General features: G+C 39.8%; 1 protein-coding gene and 1 pseudogene across 2 annotated transcripts in view; both read left to right on the top strand.

Annotated features, from left to right (window-relative positions):
* LOC146477760 (uncharacterized) overlaps nucleotides 1-21,012 on the top strand; it is a 150,056-nt pseudogene that overhangs the window by 26,758 nt on the left and 102,286 nt on the right. The window lies entirely within an intron of this gene.
* LOC146477767 (uncharacterized) lies at nucleotides 428-4,570 on the top strand. The gene has a single exon (XM_085113064.1). It carries the CDS (start codon nucleotides 428-430, stop codon nucleotides 4,283-4,285), a length of 3,858 nt encoding a protein of 1,285 aa, XP_084969190.1. The 3' UTR covers nucleotides 4,286-4,570.

Raw genomic sequence — 21,012 nt, 5'->3', positions numbered from 1 at the left:
TGTACGAGATCTTTCTCCATTTTGTCGTACTCAAATATATTTTTTCCAATCAGAACAAATTTATGTATTTTGACATCGAGCGTGCGGGAATCAAAGTGAAAATTGCTATACAAGCCGTATATTAAAAATCGTGCTCTCAAATAAACTGTTCCACGCAGAGAACAATTTTGACTGTGATTGCTCTTTTGCTGTAGGGCAAGATAACCCTGTTGCCAGATTTCTAAAAGCAGAGTACAACAGGCGGTCTCTTTTGACACCCCTCCTTTGGGAGAACTCCTTAAAGTTACCTCTTGAAGATGTCTACACAAGATTGAAAATGTTACCCAGACGAAACACAGACTTTTGGCTTGAAAATAAGGAAGTGTACATGTATGACATCTTTAAAAGCCCTAAAATATCGGAAGATGCTAGAAAAAAAAAAGTGGAGATGGATGATAATTTGAACACTTCAAAAAAAGAGAAAGATTCCACAGCGCTGGTTGAGGGAAGCCCAGGAATTGGCAAGACAACTTTCTGCCTTAAAATAGCCTATGATTGGGCAAATGGAAAAATTCCGGAAGGGTGTTCATTTCCTAAATTTAATATTGTGTTACTTCTGAAATGCCGGGACATTGATGGAGACATAATAAAAGCCATCGATGAACAACTTCTACCTGAAGATGACGACGTCAAGAAAGAGTTAAGGGATTACATCCAGGATATCCATAACCAAGAACAAGTTCTAATAATTTTGGATGGCCTTGACGAGCTACCTAAAGGTGTTGAAGATCACGTGGATAAATTGCTTCACAGACGAATATTTCCATTCTGCTTTCTTCTGGCGACATCGCGCCAAGAGAGAGGAATAAAATTGAGACAGAACGTTAACTTTAATGTCCTTTTGCAAATACAAGGATTTACTGACAGAGATGCTTTTAAGTATATCAGAAAGCACTTCAGACTTTTGGGACCCGAACATTTGTCAAAAGGAGAGAGGCTTATCAAAGCAATCCAGGAAAACTCTTTCCTCCGTTCTTTACCAAGTAATCCATTAAATTTGCTCCTTCTCTGTGTTGTTTTTGAGGACTATGAGGGAGAACTTCCATCTCGTCGAATTGAGCTCTATCAGATTATTGTTCGATGCATTTTGCGAAGATTCTGTGCAAAAAATAATTTGGAAGCTCCCCTGGATGACGAGGCTCTTGAGAAGAAATTTGAACAGAGTTTAGTGGCACTGGGACAGTTGGCTTGGAAATGCCTGTTAGAAGATCGTCTTTCTTTTCGCGAACGCGAATTGGCGAAGTTTGAAGAGATGTATAAAGATCTGGCAGCTCGGATATCAGGTCTCGTTTTCAAGGAAGCAAGTCTGAAAAAGATCAACCCACAGCACGAATACCACTTCTTTCACAAAACATTCCAAGAACACTTGGCCGCAGCATACCTGGCATTTCTGTTCTTGAGGAAAGACGTCAATATCTTCAAAGAGTTTCAGTTGGACTTCCATAAGCATATTGTAGTAAAATACCGGCAAGTGTTTCTGTTTTTATCTGGTATACTGGGTGAGGAAGCGAGTATGCTTTTCAGACAGATTGGTAAGAAGCTGGAGAGTGAAAACTGGGACTGGCACAAGTGTCAAGAGGAAGAAGCATCGTTTATCTGTGAAAGTTTCAATGAAAGTGGAAATGCTGAAGAAGTGGCGATGGCTCTTTGTTCCTTCATTCCTTTCCCTTTGACTGTGGAAGTGGGCAGAAACGGCGACTATTCTTATTCTAGTTTTTTTGAGGTTGCAACATACTGCCGGAACTTTTCACAATTACGGCATCCTGTTCATTTATCTGTGTGTTGTGATCAAAATTTCAAGGTAACTGATTGTGCTTTTAATTACTTGAAATCCTGTCCAAAACTACAGAGTTTGTTCGTTTCCAGATTAGAAACTCCAATAGATTCCTTTTACGATGGACTATCTCAAAACTCGACTTTAATGTCAGTCACTCTTAGAACTTTTGAAAGCCTGTCTTCTGACATAGCTGATATTGTTGGTAACAGTTTGGCTGCAAGCAACACCTTGACGTCCGTGACGTTTGAACTGTTTGATGAGTGGGGCGAAGCTTGGGCCAGAGCTCTTGAAAAAGGATTGTCTGCGGATACACCATTGAAGTCAGTTGTTCTCAAGATTTATGGTTCATTAAGTCACACTGCAATACAGGCTTTGAAGAGAGTTTTAGTCAACACATCTTTGACCTCTGTTGTCATCACTGTTTTCGGGGATATGCAAGATTCATTAGCTTCTGCCCTTTGTGAAGGACTTTCAGAACAAGCCATTTTGAAATCTTTTGCTTTGATTGTTTTCGGAAGGCTGAGTGAATCAGGGGTCTTCTTCTTACATGGAGGTTTCTTACAAAATTGCTCCGTGGATGCTTTGGTAGTAAAAATCTTTGGTGAACTCCCAGACAGCTGGGCGAATGTTGTTAAAGATATAATTTCAGCAAACAAAGCAAAGCAGTCGTGCACTTTCCACCCGAATACCAATGGAAACATTGCGGCTGCTAAGGTCGCTTGTCTTACTCCTGTTTTGGCTAAGAGCAGTTTTAATTTAGAACAGACATTAAACGTCTGGGGTGAGTTGAGCGGTGAAGTTATAGAAGCTGTCAGGAGACTCTTGGTGAAGTCCACACCGTATCGTCTCACTCTTAACATTTATGGAAACGTAACTGATGATGTTGCAAGCAGTCTTATGAACTACCTGAAAATAGAAAAGTGCGTACACCCCGTTACTTTCAACATCTGGGGAGAATTGACCACTGACGGGAAGGCTGCTATTGAGCGGTTTTCAGGTGTCAACCACAATGCAAACTTAAAGGTGATTGTCCATGACTTGATATCAGACTGTTATCCCTGCCTTCATTTCTGTATTGATGAGCCCTCGTTATTACCTTCAGTATTCACTAAAGTGAAGGATACTGGAACAAGTGAACTTAGTCTCACAATCAGTGGCGTGAGTGATGACTGGGCACAGGGTCTGAATGACGGTTTAACAAACAGCACTTCATTAACAACACTTGCTCTTACAATTGAAAACTGCCCTGGCGAGAACGTAGGGTGGATGCAACATCTGCTTGAAGTAGTGTTGGAAAACACCTCCTTAGCTACACTCGCTCTCACTCTTACATTATATTCCCTCACTGACAAGGGACTAGACCTCAGTAACAGTTTGGCGAAAAACACGTCTTTAACGGCACTCTCCCTTACCATCAACAGCCACATTAGCGAAAGTTGTTTCCTTTGGCTACTTGTGCATCATGGTCTGGCGTCAAACAAGTCATTACATACACTTACTCTTACAATCAACAACTACAGTGGCACGGGTGGACACTGGATGGAGGGTCTGGGTCATGGTTTGGCGTCAAACAAGTCATTACATACACTTACTCTTACAATCAACAACTACAGTGGCACGACTGGAGGCTGGATACAGGATCTGGGTGATGGTTTGGCGTCAAACAAGTCATTACAAACACTCAGTCTTACAATCAACGACCACATTAGCACGGGTGGAGTCTGGATACAGGATCTGGGTCATGGTTTGGCGTCAAACAAGTCATTACATACTCTCACTTTTACAATCAGCAGCTACAATGGCACGGGTGGAAACTGGATACAGGGTCTAAGTCTGGGTTTGGCGTCAAACGAGTCATTACATACACTCACCCTTACAATCAACAACTACAGTGACACGGGTAAAGACTGGATACTGGGTCTTGGTCATGGTTTGGCCTCAAACAAGTCATTACATATACTCACTCTTACAATCAACAACTACAGTGGCACGGGTGGAGTCCGGATGCGCGGTATGGTTTATGGTTTGACGTCAAACGAGTCATTACATACACTCACTCTTACAATCAACAACTACAGTGGCACGGTTGGAGGCTTGATACTGGATCTGGGTCATGGTTTGGCGACCAACAAGTCATTACGTACACTCATTCTTACAATCAACATCTACAATGACGCGGCTGAAGTCTTCATAATGGATCTGGGTGATGGTTTCGCCAAAAATGAGTCATTAACCTCTATCAGTCTTACAATCAATAGCTGCAGTGAAGTGAGTGAAGATCATTTACTGTATCTGTGCGATAATCTGGCGAAAAGTGACACATTAACTACTCTGAGTTTGACAATCAATGACCACAGTTCTACAAGTAGCGGTCTTGGATGTGATCTTAGCAAGTGTTTTACAGACTGTAAGTCATTTACTACATTAAGTTTAACGGTAAGCTTGTATGAAGAGGAAAATGTATGCTAAAACCTACCACTCCGTGAGCACGGTGAAAGTAAATTTACCCAATCAAATTCAATAACGTAGGCATGTATCCATAACTCGATTGACGTATGCGCCGTATCCATACAATCATGATGACACGTGCAAGTTACAATGAGCTAAGAAAATTTGTTCTCGGTCGCTAATGAAGAAGAAAACTTTCTTGAAGAACCGGAAAGATGGAAAACGAGCCCAGAGCAGGTAAATTTAGTCGACACAGAAGTTAAATCTTTGGATTGTAGCGAAATAAATTCGCCCTTTGTAAGAAAACGAAGCGACAAATAGCGGCGGGAATAATTCAAATAAATAAGATATTTTTTTTAACAGGGGGCCCACGTCACGAAATGTGGTTTTCAGTGAGGCCCTGGATTAATCTAACGTAAGAATACAAAAAAAAATTACAAATATAGCTATCTAAAAAATAAAAAGTAGAAAGGATAAGATCGATAAAAGAGTCAAAATGTTTCTAATAAGACGTCTAAAAACTAAAAAATTGGAAATGTTCCTAATGCCGTCTGGGAGAGCGTTCCAGTCATCTATCGCATGACAAATTAAACGATGCTGTCCCCATGAGCGCTTTGATTGTGGTTTACAGATGTTATTTCTAAAACGAGTGTTATAATCATGGATGTCTTTAAAATGATTAAAATTAAAATTCCAATCAATCAGACCATTCAAGGACTTAAAAACTAAAAATAGGCGATGAGATCTTCGCCTTTTTTCCAATGTATCCCAACCAAGTAGATCAAGGGCTTCTGTTGCTGATGAATGTTTTGGCATATTTAAAATTAATTTAGCTGCTTTATTCTGGAGTAATTGGATCTTGTTCATCAGTGTGGTGTTGGACTTTTCCCCCCAAGTTACATCAGCATATTCAAGGATTGGCAGCACCATGGGTTCCCTTGTATCTGTTGGCAGGATATGCTCTTTTCTCTGTAGAACGCCAAGCCTCTGAGACACTTTGTTCTTGATGTAATCCACGTGATCAGTCCAAGACAGATTCTCATTGATAATTACACCCAGATACTTGTAGGGATTGACTCTGTCTAAATCCTTTTCCTTGATCGTTAATGTGAATTCTTCTAAGATGTTAAGTTTCCTTGGACCGCCAATTAGCATAAATTTAGACTTCGAGACGTTTAGTGTAAGTTTATGCTCGTAGAGCCACTGAGCTAGCCTGTCCAAATCCTGATTTAGCATGGTCTGTAGCCACGGGCTGACTGAGAAGAGCAATAAAGAGCAGTGTCATCAGCGAACAAGGTGACCGTAGTGTTCCGAAGGACCTTGGGCAGATCCTTGATGTAAATGGCAAACAGTAATGGGCCGAGAATAGACCCCTGAGGAACACCAACAGAAACCTTTCGCGAACTAGAAGAGGCTTGACCAATCACTGTCTTTTGGTAACGAGAGGATAGGTAGGAATGAAACCACTCAAGATTATTGCTACTTATTCTTAACGCCCCACTGTGGGGCTATGCTTGCTAGCAAGGAGCTCAGCAAGAACTAAACAAACTACAGATTGGATCTATCGGATTCTCTAAGGTAAACAAGTTTGTAACGCTGATATAAAAATAATAGAAGCTAGGAAATGGTAGTTTTACAGGGAAAATTTTCGTATTATCGGACAATGAAAACCTTTTTTTTTTGCATCATTTCCAAAAGCCGTCTTTGTTTGCTGAAGTATGTTAATTATAGACGCAAAAGTTTGTTGGACGATAGCGATCCAATGCGTCGAACTCTGCTTTTGAACTTAACTCTAAAACCATTCGAAGTGATTTTCAAAACGGCGCAAAAGTATGGTTTCTTCCATGAAAGGAGAGAAGATATTTAGAAAAGGAAGTTAAGAACGCTCGTAACTAATAAACGTAGGGAAGATCCGACGGTTTTAGAGTTTCTTCGCTCACTCTTGTTGGTTTTTTATACCGTTTTCTGTTAGTTTTGTTATGAGACGATTGGTCTGAGTAACCAGACGTTTTCCCCGTTCCACCACTTGTCTCCGTGCCAAACCGCGTCTGTTTCATCCTTTTAGCTGTGCGTCTATCGAGTCATGGACACTTGAAAAGTTTTAAGCGCACTCGAGGAACCAGGGTTGCTCTCGGCGAACTTTTAAGGCCCTTTTACACAAGCGATTTGTGTCAAATTTCACTACAATTGTGGTCGCGGAAGGCTGCAATTTCACATCGTACTTTAAACCAATGTGTTTTAAGTGTGTTTTCAACGCTGTACTTTTATCAAGAAATCCTGCAAAATTGTGTCATGTTTCAAACATGTGCGATATCACAGTGACAAATTCAGTTTCCGCTAAAATGGCCGCTAGTTAACGCGTCTTCATATTTGTTGTGGTGTTAGTCGGGAGAAATTGCTCAAAATCAGTTTCTAGTGATCATTTGCTATATTCTCGTGAACTGCGTGTTTGATGTTTTACCGATACCGTAAACTTCCGCTTTTAAGCCCCCCACCGCTTATAATTCCTCCCGGTTATGGGTCCATCTACCTCTAAACCCAAAAATACACCCGATTGTAAGCCCCCCCCCCCCCCCCCCCGATATAAGTCCTCAGCTAGTTTCGCTCGTCTTGTTGGTTTTAATTTTGTTCCAATTAATGACATTTTAAAGCTTAATTAAAAGCTCGTTAATGAAATACGTATTTCGATCAACACTGCTATAGCTCGTTTGGAAACGGTTTTTTTATTCCGGTTATAAGTCCCCTTGGATATAAGCCCCTCCGTTTATAAGGCCATCTTAAGTTGTATTAGCCCAGGGCTTATAAGCGGTAGTTTACGGTATTTCAAGGAGGACAAAGCTACTGATCTCCATAGGGGCTTAAAGGGTTAACTGTCTCCTGTCTTCAAATTTGTCTCTGTGTAAAATTGTGTTTGTCAAAGGTAACGGCGCTCCTTTTGTTGAGTAGTTTAATTTTGGACCTGTTGAACTGGAACTAGCTTATAATTGAGCTTATGCAGGGAATTATCGTTAAACAAAGCTACGATACTATACGATAATGTAGATTGATTGAAGGGAATCCCTGCATAAGCCTTCGTCTCAAGGCAGCTCCATTTCTTGGCTCAAAATACGTTATTTTGTATTTACCACTGGTGGCCGCGCTCGCTTGATTAATGACACAGGAGTGGAATGAAATCTTGACAATGATCCTTCAACCAGACACCAAGCCAAATTCTTCATTTTTTGTGTAGTAAGTGATGTAAGAGGTTCGAGCATTTGGGGAAAATTCTGTGCACCGTGACGAAAGCAGGTTAGTTTTGAAAAGTTGGAGGCTGGGTATAAAATGCAGTCCGAGATAAAATCTGATTAAATATTTGCTATAAGATGTGAGGGAAGTGCAAAGGAGATCAACGTGTTGGACACAATCGTGTGGATATTTAGAAAATTAAACTCGGCATGAATCTGAGTTTCACTCCTAAGAGCATCTAAAACTCCATATTTTAGAAAATCCTAAAATTCAATTTATTAAACAGAAGACAACGAAGAACACCACGGGAAAGTGGTGTTTAGTAGGTTTGATTGATTGGTCAAATGTGAGGAATTTCATCCACAGACTCAAAAGCTAGAACCACCTCGTGTAGCTACAGCACCACAGGGAAATACTGCTCAGTAGCTTTCATTTGAATAGTCACACTTGAGGATTTTATCCACAAACTCAAAAGGTAGATCCACCTTGTAACGCACTGCTGTGGGAGTGGAAGAGTTTACGGTTTTCTTGAAAAGTGCCATTGTATATTAAGAATCTATCACTGAAAGTTCCTCGCAGAGATGCTTCTTTTCCTGTCGATCGCAACATGTGGTATGTAATGCAAATGCGTGGTTATGTTGTTGTTTATTGTGCACATACCTTGTACTGTTACCCTGGCCGTTTCTAATTGCGCACAAGGCTGGGTGAAGAATTTTATCTCGGTCTGCAGCCGATACTCAGTCTGAAGTCTGCAGCGTAAGGGCGAGTCGATATTGATGCCACATAGTCGATACCTGGGAGTGTTCAAGTATCGATACTTGTGAACGACACAGGGTTTGTTTCGATGCCGTTAAACTGACAACTTTAAAGAAGCGTGATGTGTATTCCACATAACGTTGGAGGAATTTTAATTCTTACTGCTCTCAAGCATAACTTTTTTTTCTGCGGAAGAATTTTACTGTTCTCTTGGCAGCACAGCAACTTGAGCGTTCTCTACTCGTTTAAGCCTGGATTCTACCGACGGTAATGACGTCTTCGTACAAGTCCTGGAGCAAAGACGTCACAGTATCGATATAAAAAAAGTGCCAAGTATCGGGAAATATCTCACGAATATCGTATCGCATGTAAAGCTGGTATCGGCTCACTGTTACCTGCAGGCTACCGAAGTATTAATTGAGAATGAAAGTCCGTTGTCATGGTGGTAATGTGAATTGCTGTTGGGGTGACTGTGGGGTTTCTCTCGTCTCATGATTCCCAAATGAATCGGTTTGTTAAAGAAATTACCTTTCAAGTGTAAGTAATGTAAATAGCTGTTGAAGACCGTGAAAGTCAAAGCAGCTGAATTGTATTTTAACAGTTTAGAAAAGAAGACACAAATCGAGAAGGTTTTGTCTTCTCTCTATGATCCTTGTACTGGCAAATCTCCTGTAATTTAAGTACGGGGAAAAATTGTTTCTTACCAAATGTTGTTGCTTTTATAAGTAAAGCGTAACCAACGGGAACATTATTTCATGCCATGTCGTGCTGTACAAACCAAAGACATGGGATAAGTTTTGTAGTTAGGTAGATAGGAATTGTACAGCCGTACATATTTCTAACAGGGTGCATTTGGTACCTCAATTGTACATAGACACTAAGGCAGATTTAACATTTCTAGAATCAGAAGACACAAATCGAGAAGGTTTTGTCTTTTTTCTTGAATCCTTGTGCTGTTAAATCTCCTGTAATTCAGGGTACGGCATGTAAGTTTTGTAGTTAGGTAGATAGCAATTGTTACAGCCATACATTTTCTAACAGGATGCATTTGGTACCTCAATTGTACATAGACGTTAAGGCAGATTTAACATTTTAAGATGAGAAGACACAAATCGAGAAGGTTTTGTCTTCTTTCTATAATCCTTGTAACGCAATTGCAGGGTAGAATGTTTTGTGCCAAGTGACTTCTACCAAGTAGATTACAAGAGACAAATATGAAATTGACTCCGAGAAACGAAATCGGAGCAAAATGTAATATTAGAATTTGAATTAAAAATGCTCGAGTATGATATCTGTATTTGATTTACACAGATCAACGTGAAGTGTTCCTAAAATACCAATTGGTCCATCAGAATATAAGCGAAGGGAACAAAGAAACTCGTCAATTGAAGGAATTTGTATATTTACAGAGATCAATATAGGATTTCTCCTTTTCGAACTCATTAATTCATGAAGAGAAAGCAAAGAACATCACTACAGTGAAGGAGATTTGGAAATGTGATCGTAATTATCCTAAAATTTGTTGAACGGTTGCTTTGAAATTTCTTCATAAACTATTAATGGTTTGAGAAGTTACGTCAAACACACGAAAGAGTGTTTGGTGCGATTTCTAAACATCTCGAAAAGTTGGCTGAAAAAGCGAGGCGCATTTCTCGTTGTTTGAAAATCGTATGAAACACTCTTCCTTGTGTTTGATATATTACTTACAATACCAACACATTTCACAGCAGGGAGATGATGACGATACGAGATTCATCAACCAGGGCGCATTTTCTCCATGTGCCAGCTTAGAATTAACCTTAAAAGAGATGAATGGACACCCAGCGCGGACAAAATGTGATACACTTTTGTTTTTGGTGGTGAATTTGTCAATTGTCTATTGCAAGTTTTTCTTCGTTTGTTCAGGTTTTCCTTTGTTACGCTCTGCTTGGTTAAAATAAAGTCGCACCCTTTTCTCCACCGATTAGAAATGAAACCAAGCCACAGGAATATCCCGCGCCTCTTTTAGTTTATGGAACATTTCGAATTCTGATTTGTTTATTCTGTTTTTTGTAAAACGTTGATTTGGTTTGACGGCAAGGTTAAAAACCATTGATTTGAGCCAAAGCTGAAGCAACTCCTGTTTTGTATCAAATGAAAAGAATTTAAAATGATTTGGCCATTTCTGAGTTGCTGTGAACCTCAATATGAAAGCGAGGCTATGAGGAAAACTTTTCAAATGCCTTTAGCCTCGCTTTCATAATGCGGTTCAAAGCAATTCGGAAATGGTCTATTTTTTTGAAAATATGAATTGGAAGTACCTGTAACCCGTTTGATCTTGTTGTCCTGAAATGGTGCTCGAACATTGGACCCTTGTATTAACGGACCTTTTTATTGGTGCAATGGCGACAAGCGGATCACTGCGACGGCAAAGAACGTGGATCACTGTGCCGTGCACGGGCTTTAACTCTAATGTTGATATGATACTCATAGGCCGTTTGATCGTGTTGTCCTGAAATGGTGCTCGGAAATGGACCCTTGTATTAACGGACCTTTTTTATTGGTGCAATGGCGACGAGCGAACCACTGCGACGGCAAAGAACGTGGACCACTGTTCTTGGCACGGGCTTTAACTCTGATGTTGATACTCGTAGGCCGTTTTATCTAGGTGCCCTGACATGGTGCTCGGACATGGGCCCTTGTATCAGCCGACCATTTCATTGGTGCAATGGTGACAAGCGGAGCATTGCGACGGTAAAGAACGTGGATCACTGTGCCGGGCACGGGCCTTAACTCTAATGTTGATACTCGTAGGTCGTTTGATCTTGGTGCTCCGGCCTTAGCACCAGTAATGTTAATACTTGTCCGCCATTCCAGGGCACGGGCGCTAGACTGCGCACAATTTGCTGGCTGCGCCAACTTTTCCTGCGCCTCGGTCTTTAAATTAACAAAATTGCAAAATGGTCAACAGGAGAAAAATATTTTCTCTTAAGGCTGGTTTCCATATGATCGCGGATCGCAGATCGCAATAAGGTCTGCGATCGTCTGCGATCATATGGAAACTGCTTCTGCGATCCTGCGATCGCGATCACAGACGATCGCAGAAGATAGAACCATGTTCTATCTAAAGGCTGGTTTCCATATGATTGCAGACGATCGCAGACCTTATTGCGATCTGCGATCCGCGATCATATGGAAACAAAAATATTTTTGCTACAAATGGAGTTTCCCTTCGCTCTCTCGCAGAATTCAACTTTCGCCAACGTAAACTTCCTATAGTACAAAATTGGTAAAACGAATCCTCAATAACTGGAACTATATGCAATTTCTCTGCTTTGCGCTTTTGCAGAATTCAATTGCTGATAATTCGAACTTTTCATACATAGATACACTTTATTGAGCGTCCCTGGAAAGGGTTTTTCAGCATCAATATAAAATAATTACAAAAAAGGGGAAACTTAAGTTATTGAGTTATTGAGATTCAACTGTGCTAAAAATTAATCATTGAAGCTTTTTGGACAAACTCAAGTTATGTCGGTTTTGACTGTATTTCAGTCTTTTCTGAAAACTAAAGAAAACGATTCGTGACAAATTCGCATTTTTCTGCTGAAGCACTTGGAGCTGACTTAATTTATTTTTTGTACCATGAAGGAACTCGCAGCATTACTGCTTTCCTGTAGATGGCACACTCGTCCATCGCCAAGCAGTTATTGCCCCCAGAAATTATTCGCCAGTAATCATACACCTCGCCAGAGAGAGACAATATCAATTTGAGTTTCTTGTGTAAAGAAACAAAGCGACATTTCACGACCAAACTGTCCTTGAACCACAGTCCCTAAAGCGACTGAAAATGCGCCGATTATCCTACACTTCCAGTATCTGAAAAGAAATGAAAGATTCCTGACTTGTACACCTACCGTTCCGTTCCGTTCCGTTCCGAGGCGTCTGGAGAAATAATTGTGAATGATCTTAAACATTTTTGGACCCGGAGATTAATGTTTTTGGCCCCTTATATTCGGGGGTCTCTCCCTCCCCCACCCCCACCTCCTCCACTTTCTTCTCCAGCCGCCCCACTCCTTCCCCGCCCTCTACGACCGGAACTGGTTGTTAGAGCGAAAGTGCTGATACTTAGTCGCCTTTTAACTAGCTCAGGGCCCGTTTCTCGAAAGTCCCGGTAACTTACCGGGCCCGCTAAGTATATTTTTAAATGCTTTTTCGCCGATTACACAGTTATTACAGACATGGTACTTAGCCAATGGTCTTAATAGAATTATAAGATTTTAAAATTTAGTATTAAAAGCTAACAAAAATTGACTTCTGTTAGGAAACATTTATCACCAAAGACACTTATCTTGCCCGGTAAGTTACCGGGACTTTCGAGAAACGGGCCCCTGGACTTAGGAGGTGTTGCTAGGTGGGAAACGTGCTGCGTCTAAGATAAGTTTTGAACTCCAGGAAGAAGGTTTAGTATAGCATCCACTATTTTTTTAGTTTAGCTTCTTTTGCTGCTTAGCACTTATTCTTCAACTTTTCAGAGTTATACACAAGTATTAGTTCTATTACACTAAAGTAAGCTTGAGCGACAAATGGTACCAACTTGTTACAGACTGACCAAGCAAAAGCTTTACATACTTGGCTCTTTCTAGAATCCAAGATCTTAGATCCAAGGCCGATTTAAAGTAAGAAATATTTTTTAATATCTTCCCAGCCATTGAGCTCAAACGTGGTTCTGACGTAACCCCGAGGTATTCAACTTTGGATTTTTTACAATTCAGAGCGCCATAGCCACCCTCACAGCTCAGACGGGTTTCTGATACATTCTGATAGGAGAATATTTTAGTAAATTCACACTAGCCTCCTTGCCACGTTTAAATGGATGTCCCCCAGTTTTTCGTCCATGTACCGTGGAATAAGTCAACATTTATGATGAAGTTCAAATTCCTACACATCTAAACACAAAGCAAGTTTTCCATGGTTTCAAACCCAACGGAAATCAAGGAAAAATTAGCTTAGTATTCTCAGTTTCCACCCAATTACAGCAGGGTATGACATCGCTCTTGCTTCGTCTTTAGATTATTCTGGGAGGAGGGGGTGGGGGGGAGTCGCTGGCAGTATTACACAAGGTAAGATGTTATACTAATGTATGAGGAATACGGCATCGGAATTTGTACACTCGTGTTACCGCGATCAGATAAGGGATCTAAACAGTCACGACGGGGATCGTAACGAGCACTTTAGAAAACCAAATGGTTACTGATTTAACAAAACAATGGTCCAAGTGTTATTTATTGTGTTACATTTCTTTGGCGTTGTCAGGTCTGAGGAATTGCAACGTGAAATGATGAAATTTTTAAGCAAAGTTTTAAGGAAAACGTCAATAGACGACGGTCGATATTAAGACTACGAGTAGTTTCTTATTTTTTTGGGGGACAGTAAAGCGAGGAAAACACGCAAACAAGTTCTGAATTCGCTTCCCGCGAGAGGACGCGGCTCCTCGCGTGTGATAATTTTCGCGCGAATCAAGTGTTTCGTCCGTTTTACTATCCCTAAGTGAACTGGTCATAACAAGTTTCTTCGCAGTGGACCCACCTTGTCTGGGGGGGGGGGGGGGGGGGTTATTAAAGACACCACCTATATCATGAACACTGCTGAAAAAAATTTCATTGGCTTTAAAATTTGAGTTGACACAGAAATATTCAGCTAGCAAGAGTCAGCATTGCTAGATAAACAAGAAAAGTGAGGTTTGAATCTCATTGTTAGTTTTTACTGCTGGATACAAGGGTGGCTATGCAATAAAGACACCATCTTTTGAGGTAGAGGAAGGGGTGTACAGGCAGAGTCCGCCATCTATTTTGTGGTTTGCCGGTGGGGCCGGCTGCTGGAATATCAGTAGTTTTGATCTCTCCCCTGAAAGAAAATAACAGACTGCTCAGAAGATTGCTCGAAGTCCTGTGAATTTTGGTGAACTTCAAAGCAGTCACAACAAATTCAACTCGATCCTAGATAGTAAGGTGAATAATTCCGAAGTAGAATAAAACGTCAATTTAATTTCTTCTTAACGTTCTTATATAAACGTACTTTTATAATTTAATTTATACGTACTTATACAATTTAATTTCTATTAAAAAAAACGTAGTTATAACTTATTCACACCAACTAAACGTATTTAATTAACCAGGTTTAAAAAAATGAAAATAATTGACATAATACTGAAAAAAGGAATCTTACATATGTTAACTAAACTTTTATTATGCTAAATTTGAAGTAGAAAATCATAAGCAAGCAACTTCTATGAAAATTACGATTTTTGAACTGTGTTTAATTGGAAAGTTGTTCAACATGTTTTTTAGTTTGTTATAAACAGAGCATAAGTGATTATTTTCTTTGCGTTCCCGTCGTCTATGATATGTTGTTGTTATGTGACGTGCTATCCACTTTTCATAGAAAGCAAGCATTCGTCTTTTTCTTCCCCTCAGTTTGTTTCGTTTGCTTGTTTCTCACCCAACAGAACAATTTACCATAATACAACTCCCCCAGAACACACAGAAACTATTGCGTGGGAGGCAAACAAAAGAAGCTGCTCGTAGTTTGGATGTTTCTCGCAGAATTTTGTAAGTTACGAGTTCTAAATCAATGGACTTAGGCAAAAGATGAAGCTGGGGGGGGGGGGGTGGGGGAAAAGGTTTTTAAGGACGGTGCCGGCCTACTTTTGCTACTGCGCACACGTTCTGCGTATCTGAAGATACTCGGTTTTCCTATGGGTGGGGCCAACTAATACACAATCTCGTACCCAGAGTCTTCAGGCTTTTTGGTCAGCGGGGCAACGCCGGGAAGACTCTGGGGACATAGAATTTTATTACCGCAGGATTTCTGCGGTAAAACAATGGAAACCGGAACAGCCAATCAAAAAAATTGAATTTTTTCGACTTCCCGGCGTTGCCCCGCTGACCAAAAAGCCTGAAGACTCTGGGTACGAGATTGACTAATACAGGGATATTTTTGCGCGGTTTAAAACTTAGCGGAGAAAGTAGAACTCGGCAAGTGCTCTTGGTATCCGAAATGAAAATTGGAGGTAAACGTGCATTTTTCAGAGATAATAAAGCTTCAATTAAAAAAATAAATAAAATAGGCCATACATTGTTTTGTTTGCATTGCTAAGAATAATTGTTGCTTAATAGCCCTTTCTAACATCTGCTTTGTCCGCGCAAAAATACTTCGGTATTAGCAGGCACCGTCCTTAAGGTTACCCGATACCTTCAGAGGTGTCTCGCGTTTAAGCGATGTAGCGCGTCCAGTTTAAACTGTAGATACCTAAACCCCTATATCAAATTAAAGCTTATAGAGCACGCTATCAAACCATATCAAGAATTTTGAAATAAAATAAATTGTCGAATTTTTCACGACCTCTAATTGCGAGCGTCCGAATCACCTTTTTAAAGCTACAAGTCAAAGTGAATTTTGTTTTTTGCTAATTTAATTTGCTCCTCAGTTTCCGGACCCAAAGCGCTAAAAAAACGTGCCTGCGTTTTGCCATATTCAATCGCAGTGAAAAGATATAGAGCATTTTCGAAATAAGATGAAAAAAATGTGGAGTGATCGTACAAAAATCGCTCTCGGAGAAAAAATATTTCGAAAGAAATAATTCGCAGACACGTTTTTGTTGTTTATATGTTAAACTAGCTACTGTCCAAATTTGAAGGCAAACGAACAAATTCCTTTCGAGTTTTAGCTCTTTGAAGTGGCTCCTCCAAGTGAAAAAAATTTATTCGAGAAAACAGCGCTAAAAATTCGGCAATTCATTTTATTTCAAAATTCTTGGTTTAGTTGGATAGCCAGCTCTATAAGCTTTAATTTGAAATAGGGTTCAGGTATCTACAGTTTAAACCGGACGCGCTACAACGCTTGGACGCGAGACACCTCTGAAGACATGTACACCTCTGAAGGTACCGGGTAACCTTAATTGCTCCGAAAGGAAGCACGTGTGGTTTCTGTCGTTTAGTTTTGGATGTTAGCGTCGTGTTCGTAATCAAGGAACATCATTACTGTCGCACAAGAGGCTTGGGTACGAGTGACGATAGCAGAGAAGACGGAAGATTTGTTTGACTTTACATATCAGAGTTACTTTACAAGTTGAAAATGTATCAAGAAGTTGAAATACCCAAGAGAGGAAAGCGCTCAAGGAGTAAGGATCTGATTTTACTGTCTTTTCTTTTTTAAAGTTTTTTTCCTTTTATTGTTATCCGGGTTTCGGATTTCCTGCATTTTAAGCGATGGGACAGAATACATATTTTCAGGATACATGTGTAGCCTAAGAATTATGCCCATAAAACAAAAGAATTGAAAAGAAAACTTGTTTTACGAGGTAAGTATTACGAACCGAGTTTATGGCAATAAGTACGAAAGGCACGAGAATTCCACTTTCCTTTTTTCGTAAGTCCATTGTCCCGACTTTCCAATCCAGCAAATCAGATCACTTCCATATTAGGAAAACGGAACCAATCCGGGAAAAAACCGTTCTTCGTCAAAGCGTGCATTCCGAGAAGGAGGAAGCGAAGAAGGTTTTCTTCTGACTTCTCGTGTTAAAACATAATTTGCTCCTACTTTCGCTATTGATATTGCAATTATGGGGTGAGAAAACCTGTTTTGCCGAGAAAATGTAGCGAGTCGAATCAACTTCATGGAGCTTAGCTGTGGGCAAACTTTCTCCGTGGATCGTGAAGCTGATTGTTTGGCGATTTTGTCGAAGGTAAGCGTACGACAAAGTGGATATAGCGTGTGTATAGTTTGCCCTCTTTAGCTTCGTTTTTAACTTTCAAACAACCCTCGATTCAATATCCACTTTAATCTTTCAATGAAGATGGGTCTTAGTGCTTCGTAAAAGCTCGAGATTAATCGATGCAAGTCTTATTGTTCATGAAGGCTTCGCGTTGGATAATTAAGCTTACATATGCATGTTGCAGAGATTGTTGCTTGAAATTGATAATCTTACTTTTGACTTAATAACGAACTCGTTTTACATTGTTATTAACTGCTTCTTTGGATTAAGTTTAACTTGATCGAGGTCTCTGCGTGGCTCTGATTAAATGAGGTTCGCGTTGAAAGGTATGAGGCACGCTATGTCGGTGGACACATGCAAATTAAGCTTAATTTCAAGCTCACTGAAATGTCTCTGAAGAAAGTCTTGTTGAGTCACATTTATCGCAGAATGCTTACAGTAAGTTCAAGTCTGCGTTTGTATCAGATACTTTGGTGGAAGCTGATCAAAAGATCAAGCATTTCTTGTTAGTTTGTAGTTTTTTATGACGCAGTTACAGACGCCACCCTGATCTGCATAGCTAGTCACGCATGGCCAGGCTCCTTATTAAAAAGGCGCGTTATTTGTACCACGAATAATAATTGTCCATAATTTGTTGATCTAGGACTAAGAGATACAGTACTGTAATTTCTGCTCAAAAAATTCTGGTGCAATTTATTGGGAAAGATTTCCACACAGCCTCAATAAAATTATACAGTCGAACCCCTTTATTACGGACAGCATGGGGACAGGGATACAGTGCAGGCCAGAATTAAGCGAACTACGCAGACGCGTTTTATACGCAGCAAAAACGCGTATGCGCGTATTTTTAGACGCGTCTAACTGTGCGCGTTTTTCCTATTGTTATTCATCGTTGTAAGTTCTCTTTGTGTGGTATTGTCAAATAAAACAAAAGAATTCAACGGGTTAACAACAAACACAAAATTAGCATTTTATGAAATCAACCAGCGACAGCTATCATATTTCGAATCTTGTCCGCTTCGTAAATCTGCGTAAATACTGGCGACGTTAAAAACAATTCCTCGCTGATATTGAATATCCAGCGTATGTTATAGAAAAGATAAATCTAAGCTAATTAGTCGAACACTACTTGTTCGAAATCAAAGCACTCTGTGCGCGAACTCGTGAATGGAATAGGCGAGTGTTTCGGGTTATATCCACAGTCATTCTAAAAATTATACGCACATTGTGACTCGAAAGAGAGCGTTTCGAGGTTTCATCGAAGGGGTAAAAATGGCACAAGTTGGCTATAATTGGAAAGGCACTGTGGCTCCCGTGTTGATTGAATAAAAAAGCATCCAGTTTTCCTTCCAAGAACCTCCGTACATCGTGTTGTTGTCGAATGAAATTTGATACATGTGCAGGAATTTGGTTGCCTAGCACGTGACTGAAATCTTCCCGATGTTATCAGCATGGCAATTTCTTTCTACGTCGAAACGACGGCTTCTCTCAGATCAGCCGTGTTTTATAACATTAGAAGAAGCTTTCAATCTTGCAAAAGTTGCTATTATGGCTTTATCCAAGTGAACGTAAATATAGGAATGCATCAAGCGTTGCGGTACTCAGTAGACTCTCCGTGTTTTACGTTTAGGTTTGTTCCGGGTAATCGATGTTATCGCTCACACTAGACCCGAATGAAATTTTGCAAAATTGAAGTTTCCTATGTTACCCTAAGCCTTTAACTAAAGGAATTTCCTTGGATCTTTAAAGTCAACTGAACGATTACATTTTGCGGCCGGAGATAGTAAATGCTTGAGGTAGAATGAGGGAAAGTTCACGGTAAGTCAGCAAATCTGAACCGAAGCGCGCGCGAGGAGCGAAGTCTGTTGAAAATCATTTGGTGGATTGACTGATTTTATTCCGGGTCGTAATTTATTTGTTTATTATATATGATTTACCCACAAATACTGTATAATCCTCGAACTACCCGACTAATCATTGCGGCAAGGAATAAATAAGAATAGCGTTTAGAAATATAAACAAACAAGTTTAATCCTTTCACGGTCTACGTACGCAGAGCTCGTTTCGCAAAGTACAGATCTTTAAATAATATTTCTGCACTTTCGGCGTTTTATTCCTCTTTTACTTGCCACACACAGAAGTCTGACTGTTGCAGTCTTGATATCTTAAATTCTCATTTTTATTCTACAGATTTTATTCATCATTTCGTTTCGTTTCGCAAAATACAGTAAACCTCGGCGGCAATTTTTTTACATGTAATTCTTCCATGCGCTCAACAACATGGAATTGTTCTTGCGCTGAGCCGGTTCTACAAGAAAGTCGACAAGTGTAGTCATACTTTGTCAAACCCTTCTGAAACGCTTTTCCCAGGCGATTCAAAAGAACAATGAAAGATCAACAATACGAAAACAATGAGCTAGCTCATACATACTAATGCGTCTGACTAGACGCGCATCTGCAGATTTTTAGACGCGTATACGCGTCCGCAGCAGACGCGTTTTACGCGTATGTTTTGGTTCGCTTAATTCTGGCCTGCACTGTAAGTGTCCGCATTATAGAGGTGTCCGTTTTAGAGAGGTAGGCTTTATATGGATTTCAGTCTCTCAGGGACCAAGTGAACTGTCCGTAATAGAGAGGTGTTTGTATTAAAGAGGTGTCCGTAAGGAGAGGTTTCACTGTACACGTGTCGTTGTCATACCTGTTACACAAAGAACGAGCATGAATAGTGTTTAAGGTGATTCCGCTGAATTGCATTGCCATCCTTGCTGCGCATAATTTTTCGCATCATTTAGCGTGCGCACGAGCGTGCGCACGCACAACATTACGGGATTTCCTTGAGGTTAAGCTCAGCAGGAAAATAAATGGTCCTTTTCTTCTAAACAAGCATGGTGACCCCCATTTTTTAATGCATCAATTTAAATGTCATACAGTTGACCACTATATATCGCGATTTAAAGAAAAGTTTAATACTCTACTTTGAGATATTTTTATTTGAATGCTTTAAAAAGCACGTATTTAGGTAGTGCTGCTTTGTACGTGCAGATGCAGCAAAATCGTAAATTTCTTTCATAATCTTTATTCCAGTTCAATTAAAATAGTTTGTTGTGTAAGATTAACGTAAATTTTGTTGAACTGCTTTGATATTTTAATGCAAGAAATTCATTTTTCTAGAAATGATAGTTCCCTTTTCTGATTACTAGCGTTCCTAATATAAACCTCGTGGGTCATCTATTTACTATAATAGCCATCCAGGTTGCACAAAAACGAGCATGGTGATTCCCATTTTTTATTGCATTTTTTAATGCTCATAACATAGTCATGAACTGGACCAAGTCTTAGACAATTTTAAATACTTCTTCTTTTTCAGTGGAATCACCTTAAGTCGTAAAATGTCGGCAAAATTAAAGTATGGGGCTTGGCGGCAATCTTGCTAGTTACTGTCTTCAATTCTGCAATGTTGATCAAAGATGATCCAAATGACTGTTGATGCTAAAACCATGTTACTCTACCTTCTGCAGTTGTCTGTGGTCGCTCAAAATCATTAAATGTTGTCTCAGATCAATTGTTGTTATTGTGCAATCATATACATGTTGTAGGTTAAAATGAATCCCAGGTTAAAATGATTTCAATCTAGGTTGATTTGTATTTTCCTTTGTTAAGGTTGAGTAATTTACATCTGAAACAAAGGAAAATACAAATCAACCTAGGTTGAAATCATTTTAACCTGGGATTCATTTTAACCTACAACATACACATCAGTGTTTTCCAATCGCATGTCAAAATTCATGCCATATTAGTTTTTATTGTATCTCTCAGTTTAAGTACGAGCAGTTTGATTGGTCAATTTTGCAGGCTGTATTTGACTGTACTGCGCACTAAATTTGAAAGTGTCCTTTTTTTCGCACCCGATTAACCTCAGAGATATAATAAATATCTTACTAAATAACAAATCTCATTTTCTCAGTCCATACATTATGGACTGAGATTGGTGCAACTTACAGTATGGACCTTG

This window comes from Pavona decussata, unplaced genomic scaffold (assembly GCF_977016875.1).
Source record: "Pavona decussata unplaced genomic scaffold, jaPavDecu1.1 SCAFFOLD_69, whole genome shotgun sequence".
NCBI classification, from domain to species: domain Eukaryota; kingdom Metazoa; phylum Cnidaria; class Anthozoa; order Scleractinia; family Agariciidae; genus Pavona; species Pavona decussata.
Note: the sequence above shows the minus strand (reverse complement) of the source record. Positions and strands in the feature narration are given on the sequence as shown.

What these genes read in the sequence shown, in the direction of transcription:
- LOC146477767 (XM_085113064.1), top strand. Translation starts at nt 428, where the DNA reads ATGGATGATAATTTGAACACTTCAAAAAAAGAGAAAGATTCCACAGCG.